The 20695-nt window shown below is 39.0% G+C and overlaps 1 protein-coding gene and 1 long non-coding RNA gene across 2 annotated transcripts; one reads left to right on the forward strand and one right to left on the reverse strand.

The window, feature by feature from the left end:
- The first annotated feature begins 1338 nt into the window (after nt 1–1338).
- Nucleotides 1339–2550, forward strand: LOC139197368 (uncharacterized). Its single transcript, XR_011582728.1, has 2 exons — nt 1339–1606; nt 2209–2550. It is a non-coding gene; the product is annotated as an uncharacterized lncRNA (long non-coding RNA).
- Nucleotides 2551–3011: 461 nt separating this feature from the next.
- LOC139197689 (receptor-like protein 6) lies at nt 3012–6510 on the reverse strand. Its single transcript, XM_070825641.1, has 2 exons — nt 4793–6510; nt 3012–4695 (listed from the first exon to the last, which is right to left on the reverse strand). The coding sequence occupies exons 1-2, from the start codon at nt 6508–6510 to the stop codon at nt 3012–3014; spliced, it is 3402 nt and encodes a 1133-aa protein (XP_070681742.1).
- Between the last annotated feature and the right edge of the window lie 14185 nt (nt 6511–20695).

Here is a 20695-nt window from a genome sequence, read left to right on the forward strand (position 1 = left end):
TGTAAGATTTCACTTTAACAAAGAGAGCTCCAATAACCTTCTAAAACATTTAAGCAAAGCACATATCACAAAATATGAACCTGAATGGGGAAGACCATCATAAGCTAATATGGACCATGTATAAAAGAGATAAATAGGAATTAAGGATGTGTGAATGGATACCAAGCAACTAAAAAGCTTCTAATAGGTCTTTTCCTTCAAATAATGATTGATAAGAAACAACCATTCTTCATGAGGAAGCAGGTAATGTATTGTGCACCCTAATCTATTGTCCTAACAACCATAATACATAGAAATTTGTGGTGCGCCATTGCACATATGCAGCAGGCTTTTAAGCATATCAATATTTGCACAAGAAGAACCAACAAACAGAGAGACGAAACACCTAAATTTACAAACAATTGGTTTTATAGTGGAATCCTAATTTTTTTTTCATGGTACAGAGCATGTCGTCCCACGTGTGAAGCCAAACGGCCACACAAGTTCCACGTCATCCCGTTGTGTTGTTCATGTGTTAGGCTTGAAAATTCACCACATGTGAGGGAATGTGTTGAGAATGAGTTCCACGTCAATGGAAGAAGGGACCTTGCATAAGCTTATAAGAAGAGAATGAGTTCCACGTCAATGGAAGAAGGGACCTTGCATAGGCTTATAAGAAGTTAAGCTACCTCTCGTATTGTCAATTAGTTTTATGGTAGCTCAACTTTTTTTTAAATGAAAGGTTAACAAAAATAAAAAAAACACCTAAATTTACAGAGATAATTTAAAACATGTAAATAAGAAATTGAAAAGAAATCTGCAATTTGGTTTCTTCAGAAGCAATGAGAAAAAGAAAATGGGAGAATGAGACCAACACAGAGAAAACATCCTTTTAACCCCTAAGTTGTACGCGACGTCCTACTTTGGGCTGATTTGGTATTGCTGTACTTTGAAAAAAAAGCTGCCGTGAGAATAAGCGGCTGTGAAATAAATCAGCAGAGCGTTTGGTAAAATTTTTTGTAAAAGTGCTTTTGGAAAAAAAAAAACAGTTTAATAGTGGATCTTTTCATTAAAGGAGCACTGTAGCTCTGTGTGCTTTGAAAAAAAGCCAGTTTTCCAAAGCTGCAAATAGCAGCTTCAGCTTTTTCCTTTGATTTCAGCTTATTCTCACAGCAGCTTCCAAAATAAGCCATTTTTTTTCAGTTTACCAAACACCTAAAACCCTTACAACTTTTTTTCATATGTGCTTTTTTTTCAAGCACCTCACTCCCAAACTAGGTCTTCCTTCCCTTCTTCGTTTTGGCAGCCTTCCCCTTCACTCCTTTCATTCTTCGAAAAGCATCTCACTCCCAAACTACGTCTTCCTTCCCTTCTTCGTTTTGGCAGCCTTCCCCTTCATTCCTTTCATTCTTCGTATTTTCTCCCCCGCGCTGTCTCACTTTCAGAGTCTGTGAGACTCACTCACGACTCAGCAGCTGTTCAGCTTGACTTGTACCCCATCTCAGCCTCACTCAGTCCTTCCTCGACGTCGACCACTCGCCCACCTCGCACTCACCCTCGCGGCCCACAAGCTTCCTCTCGCCGTTTCGAGTCTCGACAGCCCACCTTGATTCCTCGATTCCAAAAGGTTAGTCTTTGTGCTGGATTAAAATTTGGATCCACAACTATAGTTGGGTCTTTCTGCTGATTAAAATTTGGATCACAGCTGTGTTTTTGTATGATATATTTTTCCGATTAGGGATTTGGATTGGAAACCTTTTCTGTCATTTCTGCTTTAACAGTCTTGTTTCTCTATTTGTAAGTACGAATCCATCACACAAAAACACAAATAGGTTTTGTTATTTCCCATTAATTTTCTTGTTAAAATATGTCAATAATATGAAAGGTTTTGTTATTCTCCAATGTGGGACTTTCGCCTTCACCTCTTCACATGTACCAATGACTTGTTTTTTCCCATTAATTTTCTTGTTAAAATATGTCAATAATCTTGAAAAATGGTACATAAAATAAAAGTACTCTTATAAAGTTATAATATCTTCACGTGAAAATGTTTTTTGCAAGAATAAAGATGTATTGTCCTTGTACGACAAAAGAGAAATTACATGAAAACTATTGAGGAGAATTTATAAGATAGATATTTATATTAATGATAACATTATTATTTCATCAATGATATAACACAAGTTTTAGGGCTAACGACAATGATGTTTCCTGTTTCTGCGCTTCAAGTCCACCAGCCCTTTTGCATTTGTTGCCTATTGCACAACTGATGTATTCAGTTTACAAGTTGTTCCTGCAAAACCAGTTCCCTTGTAATCCACGATTCTCATTCATTCCCTCCGATGATTGGAACAAAATGTTGTACAAATTTCGTAGCTCTGGTTTTAGAATTTTAGACAATTCTTGCTATACTCATTACTCTTAAATATGCAACTGTTGTACAAGTATTCTTAGTTACTAAGGCATAGGAAAGTTTCGATTTCATTTGATTGAAAAGATTGTCTCCAATTAATCGAATGAATAAGAATCCTTTCAAATGAACATAGCTGCTTTCATTCTAATTTCAGAAAATCCAAATCCATGAAAACACGCAGCACTCTACTACCTTTATTTACATTACTTTCTATCTCCATTTAGTTGTTAAAGAAGCTCCCCAGTACAAGCAAACTGATATAACTTAAAAAGAATATGATGTATAGGGCCGAGTCTTGAACTTGAACAACACAATCAACTAAAAGCTAAAAAGCACCAATACATTGTATCTTTTTTTTTTTTAAAGAAACCTCGACGGTAGGGAAAATTTATTGAATAAAAAAAAAGTTACACCTAGTCTGGGGGGACATAAACCTTACCCCTCAAAATAAAGAAACCGAAAGTACAAGAAAATAGGAGGGACATACACTTACATAACCTGACAAACTTATAACTAAACATATAGAAAGTAAAGAAAAGAAACCACAACAGAGAAAACAAACGACAACAAGAAATGAGTAACGGTAACAAACTGAATTTCTACTTCCCCCACTAGTACTCTAAATTTTCCTTATCATTTGCCTGATCATTCCAACAATCTTAAGAAACAAGTCGGGCCTCCTTGTGATCACAACATCCGCAAGAACTAATCCCACTACCAACCCACTTCCACATCCGGCCGAAACAATATTCCAATCCAATTCAAATATGCCTTCTGAGCTAGAATCACCTTCGTCGACGGTTGAAGGTGGAAGTTCAGGGGCCTTAGGATTTCCACATTTCTTTGGCAATGGATCTCCACACAACCCTGGGTTTCCCTCGTATGCAGTGACATTCAAGGAAGAAAGCTGGGTTCCTTGTGGTATAGCACCTGTGAGATTGTTGTGAGACACATTGAAACTGGAAAGAAAATTAAGTTGCACCAGCTGTTGGGGGATACGTCCTGAGAGCTTGTTTTGTGAAAGGTCCAATGATTCAAGCTTCATCAAGTTTCCAAAGGATGATGGGATAGAACCAGTGAGAATGTTGTGGGATAGATTCAGCGAACGAAGATCCTTAATATTCCCAATGAATTCTGGAATTTTCCCTTCAAATTTGTTGCTTGAGATATCAAAGGATGCAAATTCTTCTCGGATCTTTGGGTAGTATTGCTCCAAACCTTTTGTTGCTATCATGAGTTGGTAATCAACATTGCTAAAAACCGGGAATCCATCGACATCATAACCTACGCCTGTGTTCATATATGTTGACTTGTTTACAGTAATATCTGGAAACATGGATGGAACCACACCAGTAAAATCATTGTAAGCCAAATCAAGAATACGTAACTTGGGGAAATCGACATTCTTTCTAGATTTTCCAATCACACCGTAGAATCCATTATGGCGCATTGCCAAAAGTTTTAACTCTAGAAGAGTCCCCAACCAAATGGGAAAAACATCATTGAAACGATTGTTTGACAAAACAAGATACTCAAGCATCACACAATTGGCCAATGACCTCGGCAACTGCCCCTGCAACTTGTTATGACTCACATCAATCATTCTCAAACTACTTCCTTTGTTGTATGTCTGAGGAATAATTCCGTGAAAAGAGTTGTTTCCGAGAAGTAGAAGAATTAGATGATCACTAAAGTTTCCGAGACACTGTGGAAGCATACCACCCAAGTTATTTTTCGACAAGTCAAGGGACAGAAGATTTTTCATATTGCAAAGCAACGGTGAGATTTCTCCAGTAAAGTTGTTGTCTGCAGCTGCATATTCTTGCATGGTTGGTGGAGGTATCGGTAGTGATCCATGAAACAAGTTGGAATAAAACCTTATACATAGCAGTTTCACCCAAGGAAGGACAAGTGGAAGTTGGTCTGCAATGAAGTTATTAGAAATGTCTAAAAATAGCAAAGTTTCTAAGCTTGTATTCCACATCCATTTTGGTACTTGGCCTCGGATTTTGTTTCCAGCAATTTCCAAACGTGTCAACCCATTCTGATATTGTAAGAAGGATGGAAACTCTCCTAAGTTGCAATTACTCAATCCAAGAACGGTGAACTGTTTAACTGTTGAATTCAAAATTCTGGATTGAGTGACAAGTTCTAAACCGTTCCCGCTTAATTCGAGTTGGTAAAGAGATTGTAGATTTTGAAACATTTGAAACTCTACTGCACCAGTCAGAGTATTCGAATGTAGATACAGGATCTGAAGGTTTGTGAGATTTGAAAATGACGCGGGAACTGAACCATTTAATCTATTAAAAGCAAAATCTAGGTACTCTAGTTTGCTAAATGTAGATACAGGATCTGAAGGTTTGTGAGATTTGAAGATTTTTCATATTGCAAAGCAACGGTGAGATATCTCCAGTAAAGTTGTTGTCTCTAGCTGCATATTCTTTCATGGTTGGTGGAGGTATCGGTAATGATCCATGAAACATGTTGGACGTAAACCTTAAGCATATCAGTTTCACCCAAGGAAGGAAAAGTGGAGGTTGGTCTGAAATGGAGTTTTGAGAAATGTCTAAAAAGACCAAAGTTTCTATGCTTGTGTTCCACATCCATTTTGGTACTTGGCCTCGGATTTTGTTTCCAGAAAGGTCCAAACGCTGCAAACCCTTCTGATATTGTAAGAAGGCTGGAAATTCTGTTAGGCTGCAATTACTCAATCCAAGAATGGTGAACTGTTGAACTGTTGAATTCAAAATTCTGGATTCAGTGACAAATTCTAAACCGTTCCAATTTAATTGGAGTTGGTAAAGAAAGTGTAGATTTTGAAACATTTGAAACTCTACTACACCACTCAGACTATTGTAATGTAGATAAAGGATCTGAAGGTTTGTGAGATTGGAAAATGACGCAGGAATTGAACCATTCAGTTCATTAAAAGCAAAATCTAGGTAATCTAGTTTGCTAAAGTTGCCTAGCCAAGGTGGGATTGGACCAGTTAATCGACTTGTACTAATCCTAAAAGTAGCCAGTTGGGTAAGGTTTGCCAAGGAATCAGGAATTAGACCTCCAAATTTATTGGCTGAAATGTCTAGATAAGTGAGCTGCCTAAGATTCCCAAGAAAAGATGGAACCAACCCTTCCGAAAAATTGCATTGAGCCACATCGAAGTTTTGCAGTGAATGAAGGTTTTGAATTGAAGAGGGTATTGTTCCAAAAAAGGCAGTAAAGCCGACTTTCAGTAAGATGAGAGGACTGCTTTGATTAAATTCAGGAAAATATCTAGTCAGATCTTGGTTGTATCTCACACTAAGAGATTCTAGGTTTGGCAGTTGGAAAATTCTCACTGGAAATTCACCAAACAGGTGATAGTCCCTGAGGTAGAGGGTTGTCAAAGATGATAAATTAGCCATGGAATGAGGAATTGCCGAAGATACATTTACAAAACTGAGAGAAAGTACTTCGAGACTGGTTAAGTTTTGAACTAGGCTTCCAAGATCTGATGCTTCAAGTTTCAACAAGGGATAATTCTCCTCTTCTGACGACTGATGATCCTTATCTTCTGACAATCTATCGAGATTGAGAGCTAGATTAAGGTATGTCAACTTGGATAACAGTGAAAGTTCAGAAGGGACTTGACCAGAAAAGACAGAGGTAGAGAGGTCAAGATGAGTAAGGCTTGGAAAATTCCTAATGCTAGTAGGAATTTGAGAGTAATTGAAGTTATTGTCAGATAGGTTTAACCTTTGAAGATGAACAAGGCGGAAGAGGCTGCTGTTGCTGTTGATAAAGCCGTGGAGACAGCTGCTACCAAGATCTAGGCCAATCACATGACCCGTCTTCTCATCACACTTGACACCTTCCCATGAGCAGCAGGTGCTATTTCCTCCTTCAGCTGGTTTCCATGATGAAACCTTTGGATAAGCATCGGGAGATCTAGAAGCAGATTTGTCAATAGTAAAGCTGTCTCTGAATTGCAGCAGGGCGGACTTCTCCTCATCAGGGCAAGATGGATACTGCTTCTGCGAAGAGTAGGAAGAGTTAGCAATAACCACATGATGAAACAGCAACAAAACTAGTACTGGTTTTGAAATGCGAATGGTGGAGATATCAAGAAACCCCATGACAACAATATTTTGATTTATTTATTTTTTTTTTTGTTTTGCACTCTTAGCTATGTATGGAGTGGAAAGTGATACAACTATTTATAGACTGGCATCAGCATAAAATTCTTCCGCAAATTAATCTCTAAAAAGTGATGGAGATGGGTGTAATGAGGACAAGTGCATCGTATCTTCTACATGTATAAAAGATGCTCTTGACTAATTTATTCGTGAGTTAATTTTTGAAGTCAAGTCTTCCAACTTTTGAGATGGTGTGAAATTAGAAGTTAGACAAATGAGCAGCACCATAAAAGAAAAAAAAAATATTTGCATACACACATATAGTTTATCGCATGAGTTCCTTCTGTAAGGGTTTATGGTATTTGTATTGACACTCTTGTAAGGTTTTATCATATTTGTATGCCCAATTGCAAGACTTATCAACTTTGTATTTGGGTACTTCTAAATGTGTTGGACCTTCATGCTTGAAATCTTCATTAAAATATGTGTAATTTGTATTGGAATACAAAATTAAACAAAAAAAAATGTTAACGGGTGACTCATGAGCTTAACAGGTTGAGTTTGAGTGACTCATTAATTTAACGAGTCGGGTGTGGGTCACTCATTAGCTTAAAGGTTCAGGTGAAACCCGACTCAAACCCAATAAACCTGACTTGTTTATAGGTTACCAGTATATAGTAAGGGGGATGAAAGTTTCGAACTCTCAACAACAAATTAAGACATTAGAGTCATTAGATTCAATTCTTGCATTGGCTTGAAGTGGGATGGATTTGAAGCCATAACTTTTCATTCGATATCCAATTTCTTCATCATTAGGACTTTCAAACTCCTAGCATATATTAAGTCAAGAGTGCAGGTGTAACGAAATTTTTCGTGTTGGATTTGGTCTATGTTGCATTTTTCAAACCACAAGCCCTTTTTTCATCAGAAAAGAAATATCTCATTAACTCAAGAGAAAGCAAGGAAGAGAGATACTTCCACTTGGAGTTGAAGCCCCAAGCCCCAACCATAGGAAAACTGCAGAAAAACGTATTTGGCTCAATTCTAATTTTCATTCATTCTCAAATGTACAATATATATTAAATACAAATATATAGATTATTTACAAATGCACACCATTTACTCTTGTGTGGTGCTATCCACACACCCATTTTTACCTGTCACACACCACTCCCAATTTTCGGACGTCGGGCCATGTGAATGGTAGAAGATCAATGTACAAAAATTAACAAGTGTGTGTATGAAATAAAATGGGGTGTGTGAATAGCATTAGGAGAAATTAGATTCAAATCCTTCATTTTCCTACTCCATTGATTAAAACCTTATTCCTTTTCAATTTTTGATCAACGTCGTTGGATATTAATAATATCATTAATTATTTCAATAATAATTTTTTTAAATATATTCCTTTAGTGTTAAAAATGTTACAATTAATATATTTATATTTATGGCTAAATTTTTTATCATATATTTTTATTTTTAGTTTGTAACCATTTTTAATTTGCAAACCTTTTTTAATTTGTACCAATTTTCTTTTCAATTTTAATTTGTACCCATATATTAATTTCTTTTTGTGCCCATATTTTTTAAAGTTTTATTTGTATTTGTGTCCATGTGTTTACCATCACGTGACATTGTATAATTAATCAATAATAGAAAAATTACATATGGTATATTTATGTTTTATGGCTAAACTTTGTATCATATATTTATATTTTTAGTTTGTACCCACTTTTAATTTGCAACCTTTTTTTAAATTTGTTGTATTTTCTTTTTAGTTTTAATTTGTACCCATGTATTTTTTTTTTGAACCCATATTTTTAAAAATTTCATTTGTACACATAATTTTTTAATTTTTTAACTGTACCCTAATTTATTTATACTGTACCCATTCTTCTTTATTAATGTACCACTTTGTTATATGTGAAATGTACCAATTTGTTTTGTAAAATGTACCAATTTTTTTAACACTATGGATACATTAATTCTTTTGCCATTTATTATTTGTTATTGTTACATAGTTTTTATCCATTTATTCATCAAAATGTTTGAATTTTTCATTGTAGCCGTTTCTAATAATATTATAATGAGGGATTTTAAATTTATAGGATTATAAATCTTATAAAATATCAAACAATTAATGTCAAAACTATAAAAATATAAATATTAATAGTCATATAATGAGATGTACAAAGTCAATGGACTTTGATCAAACTTTGAATACCATTAAGGTTTTAGTTAAAAAGTGTTAGAGATTAGGGACCCCATCCAAAGTATCTCATAACATTATCCTTACTCTTTCATACAATTAGCGTAATGCAAAAAAGTCAACGAACCCATGTAGAAGATTTAATGAGTCGAATTGTTCAATGAACCAAACCCATGTAGAAGATTTAATGAGTCGAATTGTTCAATGAACCAAATTAACTAACACTGCCCCTCAAGTTTTGTTGGGTAAAAGCTTAGGCGCTCAAAACTTACTTTTACCTGACGGAATGATTTCATCTCAGAAGGTGTTTTCTTATAGTGATACCAATTAACTCCATGACAATAATCTTTTTAATTATTTTATTTTTTCACTCTTAGCTATGTATGGAGGTACAAAGTGACATAACTATTTGTAGACTGGCATCAGTATAAAATGATTCTGCAATATGATTTCTAAAAAGTGATAGAGACCGGTGTAAAGGGGACAAGTGCATCGCATTTCTTCTACATGCATAAGAAGAGATACTCTTGACTAATTGATTCATGAATTAACTTTTGAAGTCGTCTTCAACTTTTAAAATAGCGTGAAATCAGAAGTCAAAAAAATAAGCAGCACCATACAAGAAACAAGGCTTGATGACGCAGCACTAGCGTAGAAGGATTAAAAATATAAATCCTTGAAGAAACACAGTTTTTGGAACCCACCAGTTTGATAGAAACTCTAAAAGGATAATTTGATTAATTGATGAGTTGATGATTACAATGGATAACACCCATGACTTAAATAAGTCATTTACAACACTTTTGGACAACTCAAAAGGCTTAGAGAATTAAAACGAAAGTAAGTGACATTAATCGGACGACAATTGAAAAGTCCAAAACTTATTACAAACTTTATTTTTCGGTTTTGGAAGCCACAGTCACAAGAGTTGGCAAGCCCCACACACAACCAAAGGACGTAGTTAGCTTATTGATTACTTGGCATGCGTGCCACGAATGCTTGGTAGTTTTTAAGGTCAACAATTGTACATTTGAGAATGAAGGAAAAGTACAATTGAGCCAAATATGTTTTTCTACAGTTTTCCTATGGTTGGGGCCTCAACTCCAACTCGAAGTATTTCTCCTCTTGCTTTCTCTTGAGTTAATGAGATATTCCTTTTCTGATGAGAAAAGGACTTGCAGTTTGAAAAATGCAACATAGACTAAATCCAACATGATAAATTTTGTTACACCCGCACTCTTGACTTAATATATGTTAGGAGTTTGAAAGTCCTAAAATGATGAAGAAATTGGGCATCGAATAAAAATTTCGGGCCTCAAATCCATTGCACTTCAAACCACTGCAGGAATTGAAACAGACGACTCTAATGCCTTAATTTGATGCTGAGAGTCTGAAACTTTCATCTCCTTTACTATCTGCTGGTAACTTGTAAATGGGTCCCGTTTATTGCGTTTGGATCGTGTTTCACCTGACCCGTTAAGCTAATTAGTCACCCCCAACTCGTTAAGCTAATGAGTCATCCAAACTCAACCTACTAAGCTCATGAGTCACACGTTAACATCGTTTTTTTTTTTAAAATTTTGCATTCCAATACAAATTACACATTTTTGAATTAAGATTTCGAGCATGAAGGTCCAACACATTTAGAAGTACCCAAATGCGAAGTTGATAAGTCTTGCAATTAGCCATATAAATATGATAAAACCTTACAAGAGTGTCAATACAAATATCATAAACCCTTACGGAAGGAACTCATGAGATCAACTATAAATGTGTTACATATATGCAAAAATTAACTTCTTCTTTTTTTTTCCTGTTTTTTGCGGAAAAATTTTCAAACTTAACATGTGGACAAACAACGGGATGACATGGAGCAAATGTGACTACTGAGATATTATGGTGGAACCTCAACTTCTTAAACAGAAACCCATTAATTGTAGAAGAATCGTGTCTACCAAGTGTCGAAGAGTCATATCAACCAAGTAAGACTAGTGGATGGCGTTTCTCTGATGAGAAAAAACTTGCAGTAGTTTGAACAAATCAACATAGACCAAAACCAAAGCACAAGTTCCACACATAGGCCCGTATCCACTCCACCAGTCGAATTAAAACCTAATTACTATATTTGGTTGCATTCATTATTTTAAGAATCGTCCGTGTATAAGAGTCGTATCAAACAAATAAGACTATAGTGGATGGCGTTTCTCTCCTACTTGACGTTAACAAGAATATGTACACTTCCTAGAGACATGTAGTTGGAGGAGGTTTCCCCATGGTTGGGGCCTCAACTCCAAGTCGAAGTATTGTCTCTTCCTTGCTTTCCCTTGAGTTAATGAGTTACTGAGATATTTCTTTTCTGATGAGAAAAGAACTTGCAGTTTGAAAAAATCAACATAGACCAAAACCAAAGCACAAGTTCCACACATAGACCAGTATCCACTCCACCGGTCGAATTAAAACCTAATTACTATGTTTGATTGCATTCATTATTTGTTCAGTCTTGTCGACTTTAAGAAAAGAAAGAGTAATTCAGTCAATCTACACTACTCTTAAATCCTTCTGTGCCACATGATCTTAGGTTACTTTCCTATTATTTAGGAGGGTTTACGATTGCTTTCATGTTTGTTAAGAATTGCGTCTTTATAAATACACCATGTAACTTCGCTCGAGTTGAGTTTGGTAAGATGTAGTCATTTTGTGTTATGTATCAATTTTAGCAAAGTTTTGTAATCGATCGGTTTGTACTTCTTTTTCTCTTTCCTTCATTTATTTATTTTTTACACACTTGCTCTCCAACCATTAATCTGGATCTTGAGGTCGAAGATCAGATGGTTGAGGTCAAGTTAAGTGATGTAAGACAAGATATGAGTCACTTCCTATGAAGAAATATAAATAAAATAAAATGTTTCAAGAGAAGAAGAATTAAAATTGAAAAATATTGGATTCAATAAATATGGAGAAAAGGCAGCAAGAAATATTCCGGTGTCATAGGAAGGAACACGTCTCGATCTTCAGGTTCTAAAGCCTGAAGACAAGGCTGCTAGTTCTGCGAAGTTCAAATATCAAATTTGGCTTTCAATGTGCCGAATGTAGTAACCTGTAACACCTCACTTCGCCGAGAAGGCTGATGAAATGACCTCTACCAACAAGGACTTAAAAATCCTTGTCAACTGAGACTTGGATAGGTAATCGATTGGCCGACAAGCAGTGCTGCTTATCCAAACTGAAGGTGCTCATTGATCGACTGATTCTATGGCTCCAGTGTTATTTATCCAAACTGAAGATGTCGTTGGTTGCCTTCACAATGCTGTTTATCCAAACTGAAGATGTGTCCGTGAGAAAAAGAAAATAAAAATCTCAAGGTTGTTGAGAGGTTTCGCGTAGAGCGAGAGTTTGCGTAAGACAGTTTGTGTGTTGAATTGGAGAAGCCCTTGAATGATGCACTCCTTTCTCTATTTATAGCAGCGAGAACCCCTATGGCCAAACTAGAAATATATTAGGATTAGAACTCCTTAAACCAATCTAATAAAACTTTGACCAATCCTAATCTTCATAGGACTTTGAACCAAACCTTCAAACAAACAGGTTCATCTCCTAATACCAAGTAATTTAGCTTTGAGACTCCTTATTATACCAGGATTCGACTACTTCACCTTTATTCGAAATAATCCTCTTCGTAGCAAGATTCGGCCAACCTCGACAGGGCCGGCCCATGACAAGATTCTAAATAAACACCATTGGACCGAGAATATTTCTGAGCTCAGCCCAAAATATCATTTTGGGTCCAAACATTGGTCCATTGCTTCTGAGGTCCTCGGCCTAAAAATCTGGTTGAGCCTCGACCTTGAAAAAGTGAATCAAACCTTTAGTATATCTTCGAAAGACTACGAAAAATCTCAAATATTCTACCCACTCAGGTGCATTTATGAAGCACGATTGCACAATCTTAATTTGTCAGATGCTCTGCCACGTGGCGATTCCTCAGCTTACTCGTCTGCCATTAATAATAACATTTGAAACGTGCAACCATCGAAATGTCTCTTCGCCATTAAATTTGCTGTCATATGCAAACGTGCATCCTCAATCCACGAGTTCTTTGGTCTTCGGTCTCTTCACCTGGATTCTTTGAATATCCATCATGATTACAAAATCCTCCGGTCGATTTTACCCCCTAAGAATTATTGATCTTCCTCCCAAAACACCTATAAATACTTAGTTCTCCTTCATTCAAACCTTACGCTTTTAAAAATCTCAAATCTCATTGCCACTTGCTCTCAAACCTAGAAAAACCAACCTTCCTTTGAAACCTATAAAACCTTCATCTTCTTCAATGGCCGCCAATACTTTCATCACCAAGTTGGTCGAGGAATGCACTAAATGCCAAAGCATCACTGATCGAAACACTATCAAAACCATCTGATTTGAGGATGATCCAAATGCTTCCCATCAAACCCTCGGCCCATTGTTCAAAGACGATGTTCTAGAAGTGATCACCGAAATGCTCAAGGAGCATTGCTTGAAACCCTTATTCCAAGGGTATGATTGGTCGAAATGGGAATTGGCCAAACCCCAAGGCGTTTGGCCTTCGATCACTGCGGCCTAGGTTGCCTGGTTCACTCGGATGAAGCCACATTTCGGCGACGAATGGAAAGCTCTAGGCATTTTTTATGTCATTAAACTCTCGACCATTGAGATGAGCTTAGATCGAGAGCTCGTGATGGCTGCTTTGAGCTTCTGGTGCTCGGCTACCAATACGATGGTTCTCCCCCTCGGCCCCCTTGGCCCAACAGTGATGGACATCACAACCATACTTGGCACCTCTCCTATCGGCCTCTCAGTCGACAATTCTCTCTCCGGGTATCAATTTGACCTTGACCTGAAGACCATTTTCGAGGAGAGTGCCATTGAAGCCCTGACAAAGGAAAACCAAAAGCTGCCGAATAAAGACGCGTATAAACTACACAAAAACTTCTTCAACTATAACACCCTAATCACTCACTTCACTGGCTCGAGAGGGGAAAATCTTAAAAAGGGTGAACACGGGGCCTTCTTATTCTACTGGTACAACAAATATATATTTTGTGCCAAGTCAAATAAATGCCTGGCCGAGAATATGCCTATTGTCGAAGCCTTGGTTAGCAGTCATGTCTTGGCCCTTAGTTCGGCCGTTCTTGCTAACCTCACCAAAACGGCCCGCTCTGGGTTTTTCAGCTCTGGTTGCAGGTCTATTTCTCTACGCTACGGCCAGACCTTGCAAGTTTCAACTCTTCCAAAGCCATAGGCCTTGAGTTGGCCTCACGACCCATTCTTTCCCACTTGGCCAAAGAGATCTTCAAATATTTCTTTGGCCTAAAAGACCTGTCGGACGACGAATTCCAGATTTGCCATCGCCGAGCGTACCCCCTTCCATCATCCTTCAACATCGGCATGGGAAGATGCTGACGAAGCTGATCTCCAAAATTTCTAGGGGTTATTTATCATCACTCGCAACATGCCCTATGGTTGCAAGGCTCGACGAGGAAGCTGGGAAGTTTATCACCCAAACTTATTGGCTCGTCAACTGGGTTTTCTTCAAGGATGCCATATGCCATTCCTTACTTCTCTCTCCCTCTTGAGCCGAGAACGCTTCTCCGGCTCTTCAGAGAGGGAGTGTGAAGTAGTTGAGAAGGATTTCAAGGAGCGGTGTGCCAAATTCCGTCTTCGACCGAAAACTCCAGAATCCCGTTGTGCTAGCATCTTTGCCGATTGGTGGGATACCTATACTAAGGATTTCTTCAGAACTTCGGTCGAGGAAATCTCACAAAAGCTTTTTGGCGACGACCCCAAAAAGACTCTCGCCCTAAAATCCAGAGAAATGGCCCAAGGTATACAACTTTCCTTTTTATTTTTCTTGCTTTTTTATTTCGGACTTCTTTTTTATTCAAGCTCAGTGTTTTTAGGTGATTGGGATGGCCACGGCTAAGAAAAAACTTGCCACTCCCATGAGGAAAACTGCAACTGTTGCACCAACCCCATCAAGCAAACGGTTTCGTTCGAATGCCGAGAAGGTTGGTGAAGCTCCCCGGGCGAGAAAATGTGTCAAGAAATTGGCAAAGAAAGGGGAACATGAGATCCATGTTATCTTTAGCCAAACCACGGGAGCAACTACTCCCAATGCCTTTCTTATTTCCCCTGCTGTCAAGGTCTCGGCCATGGTGTAGGGAGACTTAGTGATTGAGCTGGTCACCAATCCGGCTGTCGATTAGCCTGCAACTTCAACACCGGCCGCTACTCACGTTGAAGTCGGCCCGGCGGTTGCTACCCCAGAGAGAGCAACTTCTGTAGCAAAAAAAAATCTCCCCCGAATCCAAAAAATGCTTCAACAATCATCCTAGAATAAGAGGTATAAAATTTTATAATGTTCTTTTTATCTCGAACTCCTTGTCTAACTACTAATCCATTGTCTAGGAGGATGAAAGTGAAGGGCCCCTACCGGTAAAACATCCTCAACCAGCCGAACTGCCGACTATCACTTCTCAACTGGCAGTCGAGGCGGTGGATCAAGCCGATGCTCCCACAGCTGAAGCAGGTTCGGGTTATGAAACATCACTCCATGTCGAGCCAAAAGCAACAGCCGAGATACCGATTCATCCCTAGGACCAGAATCTCAATATCCCTCCCCATGATGTTACTTTAACCTTTGTAAGAACCGTCACCATGTCCCATTTTCAATTCCTAACCTTTGAATTATGAACCAAGAGCAACCATGAAAATTCCAGGTGCCTTATCGTTCATTTCACCGATAATTTTAGGCATCGAATGGTGTTATTTATATTTCTTGGCCGCTTCAATGGCCATCGAATGTAGATAGCCTCCAGCAGATATGGCCGAGGTCTCATCTCGGCAGATCTATCACGACTTTTTTGTCTGATATTCTTTATGACTCTTCTTTACTAACTTCTTCTTTGTGCAGCTTCATGGGAAGTCGTGCTCGATGCTCTCCTCTCGAGTACTTCTGGAGTAGCCGGGCTTTCTACCGTGTCGACCGAGCCTTCAGCAATCGCGATCGAATCCAATACCTTTGTCAAGTTTCAGGAACTCCTATCCCTTTTGGTCTCACAAGTCCTTCAATGTAAAAGCATTGACTCTGTAAAATAGTGCTTAAACGATCTTGCAGCCGATGACTTGTTGAGCACCGAAAGTGTCGTCCACTTATCCAATATCCTGGAGCGGACTCGACAATACTTCGCCACTTTTAAAAGGGCTCTCCGAGCCGAAGACAACCTTAAGTCTATAAAGGCAGCTCATGATGCTAGCCAACCGAAGGTTGAAACCATAAAAGCAAAGAAGACTCGACTGGTTGACCTTGATCGTCAAATCGCCAAACTCCAGCGTCAAAGGTCGATCATTGCTTCAGAGCTCGAGAAAGATTTTGAGGCGAATAAGTCCATCTTGACAGACCACATAGCCAACTCAAAGTGGATACAGCAACTGCAGCTTGATAAAAGAACAAGACAAACCGAAGTTACAATGGGTGAAGTAAGGTGGTTGGAACTAAAAGCCGTTCTTAAAGCCTTCCTTCCTTTGACCCCTTAGGATTTTGGCCTTATTAACCAACTGTTGGATTCTTTTTGTAATTCTTGTTTATAAGCCTTTTTGCAAAATTAATGAAACAAAACTTTTATTCTCGCATTTCCCATTGATTAGTAGTTTATGAATTAGACCAGTTCGATCTTTAAGGTGGTATGCCCCCATGCTGAGAACTTTATAGAAGACAAACGGTCCTTCCCAATTCGGCGACCATTTCCCAAATTTGGGATCTTTCATCCCTACGAGTAACACGATTTGCCATACTAACTCTTCCTCGTCGAACGTTTTTTAACTCTTGTCTCATGGACTGATTGTATTCAGCACTGAACAAACTACTTTGTTCAATTACTCGTAATGAGTTTATACTTAACTCAACTGGTAGCATCGCATCGTGCCCATAAGTTAACACGTAAAGGGTCTCCTTGGTTGCTGATCGAGGTGAAGTTTGATAAGTCCATAATACCTCATTTAATTTCAAATGCCACATGCCAGGCCTTTCTTCTATCATATTTTCAAGAATACTGATTAAAACCTTATTACTTGCTTCGGCCTGTCCATTTACCTGTGAATAAAACGGCGGGGACTGTTCCAGTCAAATTTTTAAACTCGCTGTGTACTTTTTGAATCTGTTAGATGTAAAGATTGTACCGTTATCCATTATGATTATTTTTGGTACGCCGAATTTGGTTACGATATTTTCTTCCCTAAAATTACAAACTTCTTTAGACGTTAACTCGGCGTATGACTTTGCTTCGACCCATTTGGTGAGGTAATCTGTTACAATAAGTATCCACACATGCTTAGCTGACTCGGAAGACGGCGTAATTTTACCGATTACGTCCATAGCCCATCCTCTGAACGGCCAGGGTTTGGTGACTAAGTGAAGTAATTCGGCCGAGACTTTTTGTATAGGCTTATGAATTTGACACTGTACACATCCTCGTATGTACTCAATACAATCCTTCAATATACTTGGCCAAATAATCTTGCGTCCAGATTGATGAGCTCTGCAAATTCCTTCGTGTACTTCTGCAATTTCTTAAGCAGCCTCTTGTGGGCTGAGTCACAATAACAATAAACCATCATCACCCTTCCAGTACAACTTATTCTGGTACAACACGTAATTTAAGGCATGGACCCGTGTCTTGCGGTCGTGTTTGTCACTGAGGTTATAGAGATATCGCATGATTGATCTTCTTCAGTCGTCTGGTAATGTTTTGACAGCACACACGTCTGCAGGATCTCCTCGTTCTAACAACGAAGGTAAGGAAATCACTCGTGTACGGATCAAGTAGTTGTGTTGGAGAACTTGTTGATTAACCAAGGCTGGGTGCGATTGTCGTACTACAGGTATAGCCCGGCCTAGCTCGCCCCCCAGGAGTTATGCTCCGAAGGCTATTTGAGCCAGTTCGTCTACGTCGGTGTTTCGAACACGGAAGATGTGTTTGAACGTGATACCATTGAACAACTTGGCCAAATAGCTGGCAACCATGTGATAAGGCACCAGAGTACAACTCATGCAACGGAAAGTTTCATTGAGTTGGTTAATCACAAGTTTCGAATCGCTAAGGACGAGTATGCGGGTTGCCCTCAAGTTGTGAAAGATGCTGAGGTCGATGATAAGGGTTGCGTATTCGGCCTGATTATTTGTACAATCAAAATCAAGCTTAAGAGAAAAATACTAGCGGTGTTGATCTCGACTGAAGTACAACTCGGCATAAAAGACGAACTAGTTTGACTTTTAACAGTTGGGTTTATTCGGACCTCTCGATACGTCAAGTGGCTGGCCAATATCGTCCTGGTGCTAAAGAAGAATGGTGCCCTACGCATCTATATCGATTTTCATAATCTGAACCTAGCAACGCCTAAAGATGAATACTTGATGCCGATCTCCGATTTGTTAATTGACGTCGCAGCACACCACGAGATCTTATCCTTTATAGATGGGCATGTTGGTTATAACCAGATTTTCATCGCCGAAGCTGATGTCCATAAAACCACTTTCGTTACCCCGGGGCACTCGGCACATACAATGGATTGTCATGCCCTTTGGCCTTAAGAACGCCAGTGCCACATACCAACGAGCTATAAACACTATTTTCCATGATTTAATTGGTACCATCGTCGAAGTCTACATCGACGATGTGATAATCAAGTCAGCACGTCAGTAGACACATTTGGATGACCTCCGTCAGTCGTTCCTGCGCATGCACTGGCATAATCTTAAGATGAATCTTGCCAAATGTGCTTTCGGCGTCTCAGCCGAAATTTTTTTACGATTCCTCATCCATCACCGTGGTATTGAGGTGGACGACAACAAGGTTCGCGCAATCATTAATGCTCCACCCCAAATGACTAAGAAACAACTACAATCATTGCTCGGCAAGATCAAGTTTCTTCGTCGATTTATTGCCAATTCGGACTGGAAAATGAAAGCCTTCTCCTTGCTTTTGAAACTTAAGGACTCCGACACCTTCGAATGGCATTCAGAACACCAAGAGGCATTTACACAGATCAAGGTCTCCTTAACAATTCTGCATGTCCTCGTCCCACCACGACGGGGCCGACCTCTTAAGCTATATATCTCGACGGCTGAAGAATCCATCGGATGCCTTATTGCACAAGACAATGACGCTGAGCGAGAACAGGTCATTTTTTACCTTAGCCGAAATCTCAATCCACCAGAGATTAATTACTATGTTGTCGAGAAGCTTTGTCTTGTCCTGTTTTTCGCTGCGTCAAAACTCAGACATTACATGCTCTCGTCAGTCACTCAAGTCATCACCCAGGCCGATGTCATTCGTTACATGCTCACTCGACCGATCGTAAAAGGCCGAATTGGAAAGTGGACGATGGCCCTCTCTGAGTTTAGCTTGCAATATATGCCCCAGAAAGCTGTCAAAGGTCATGCTTTAGCCGATTTTTTTGCCCAACATCCTTCCTCGTATGAGTTCGGGGGCAATGACGTTGACATCGGCATGGTGGCAACACGTGGTAATTACTGGACAATGTACTTTTATGGTTCCAGTACTTCAGTCTCGACTGGCGTTAGGATTGTTATTCAATCCCCCACTCATAATCGTTGGTATTTTTCTCTTAAGCTTGATTTCAATTGTACGAATAATCAAGTCGAATACGAAGCCCTTGTCATCTACCTCGGTGTACTACATGATTTGCGGGCAACTCGTGTCCTTGTTCTTGGTGACTCTGAAATTGTCATCTACCTCGATGTACTTTTCGTTGCATGAGTTGTACTCTGGCGCCTTACCATATGGTTGCTAGCTATTTGACCGAATCTTTCGACGATGTTACTTTCAAACACATTTCACGAGTTCATAACACTGACGCCGACGAATTAGCTCAAATAGCCTCCGGAGCACAACTCATGGGGGGCAAATTAGGCCGAGAAATACCTGTGTCACGACAAGCACATTCGGCCTTGATTAATCAGCAAGTTCTCCAACGTGATTGCGTGATCTGTACACGGGTTATGTCCTTGCCTTCATTGTTAGAACGGAAGGACATTGTTGAGGTTTGTGTTGTCGATGCATTACCAGACGATTGAAGAAGGACGATTATGCGATACATTGATAACCCTAACGAAAAATACGATCGATAGACAATGGCTCATGCCACAAACTACGTATTATACCAGAATGAGTTGTATTGAAAAGGTGAGGATGGGTTACTACTGTTGTGCCTCGGCCCACATGAAGCTGCTTAAACAATGGCAGAAGTACATGAAGGAATTTGCGGAGCTCACTAATCTAGACGAAAAATGCATTGGCTGCTTCGGCAGCATAGCTATTTCTGGCCAAGTATTCTGAATGATTGTATTGAGTACGCAAAGGGTTGTGTACAGTGTCAAATCCATGGGCCTATACAGAGAGTTTCGGCCGAATCACTACATTCGGTCACTAAACCATGGCCGTTTCGAGGATGGGCCATGGATGTAATTGTTGGAAATATGCCCTGAAAGTCAATCTTTGGAAGAAACCTTTCAGGACAATGAATGGATGTATAGATGATTCTTGTACATCAAATGGCAAAGATACTAATTAGGACTATCTCAACACATGATATATGTCCTAAATAGTGAATCCATGGATAATGGATTGATGGAAGAAGTAATCTAATGATGTTAGACTACAGAGACCTTCTTCACATAACCATCATGTCCAAAAGGTTCCTGGTCATAGGATTGTCGGAGGAATACTGACAATGCATAGACCGGTACATACTATGTCCGCTTCAATTGGAAGGATGGAAAGTCTCGTCCCATTCGTGTAGTGACACTAAGATAGGTATGTAGGTGCTCATTAAGGGAATGAGTTCACTGAACACAATCGAACGAGAGTACTTGCATGGAGGTCTACTCACATGTCAAGCAAGTAACTCTAATGGTTG

This window comes from Malus domestica, chromosome 07 (genome assembly GCF_042453785.1).
Source record: "Malus domestica chromosome 07, GDT2T_hap1".
Classification (NCBI taxonomy): domain Eukaryota; kingdom Viridiplantae; phylum Streptophyta; class Magnoliopsida; order Rosales; family Rosaceae; genus Malus; species Malus domestica.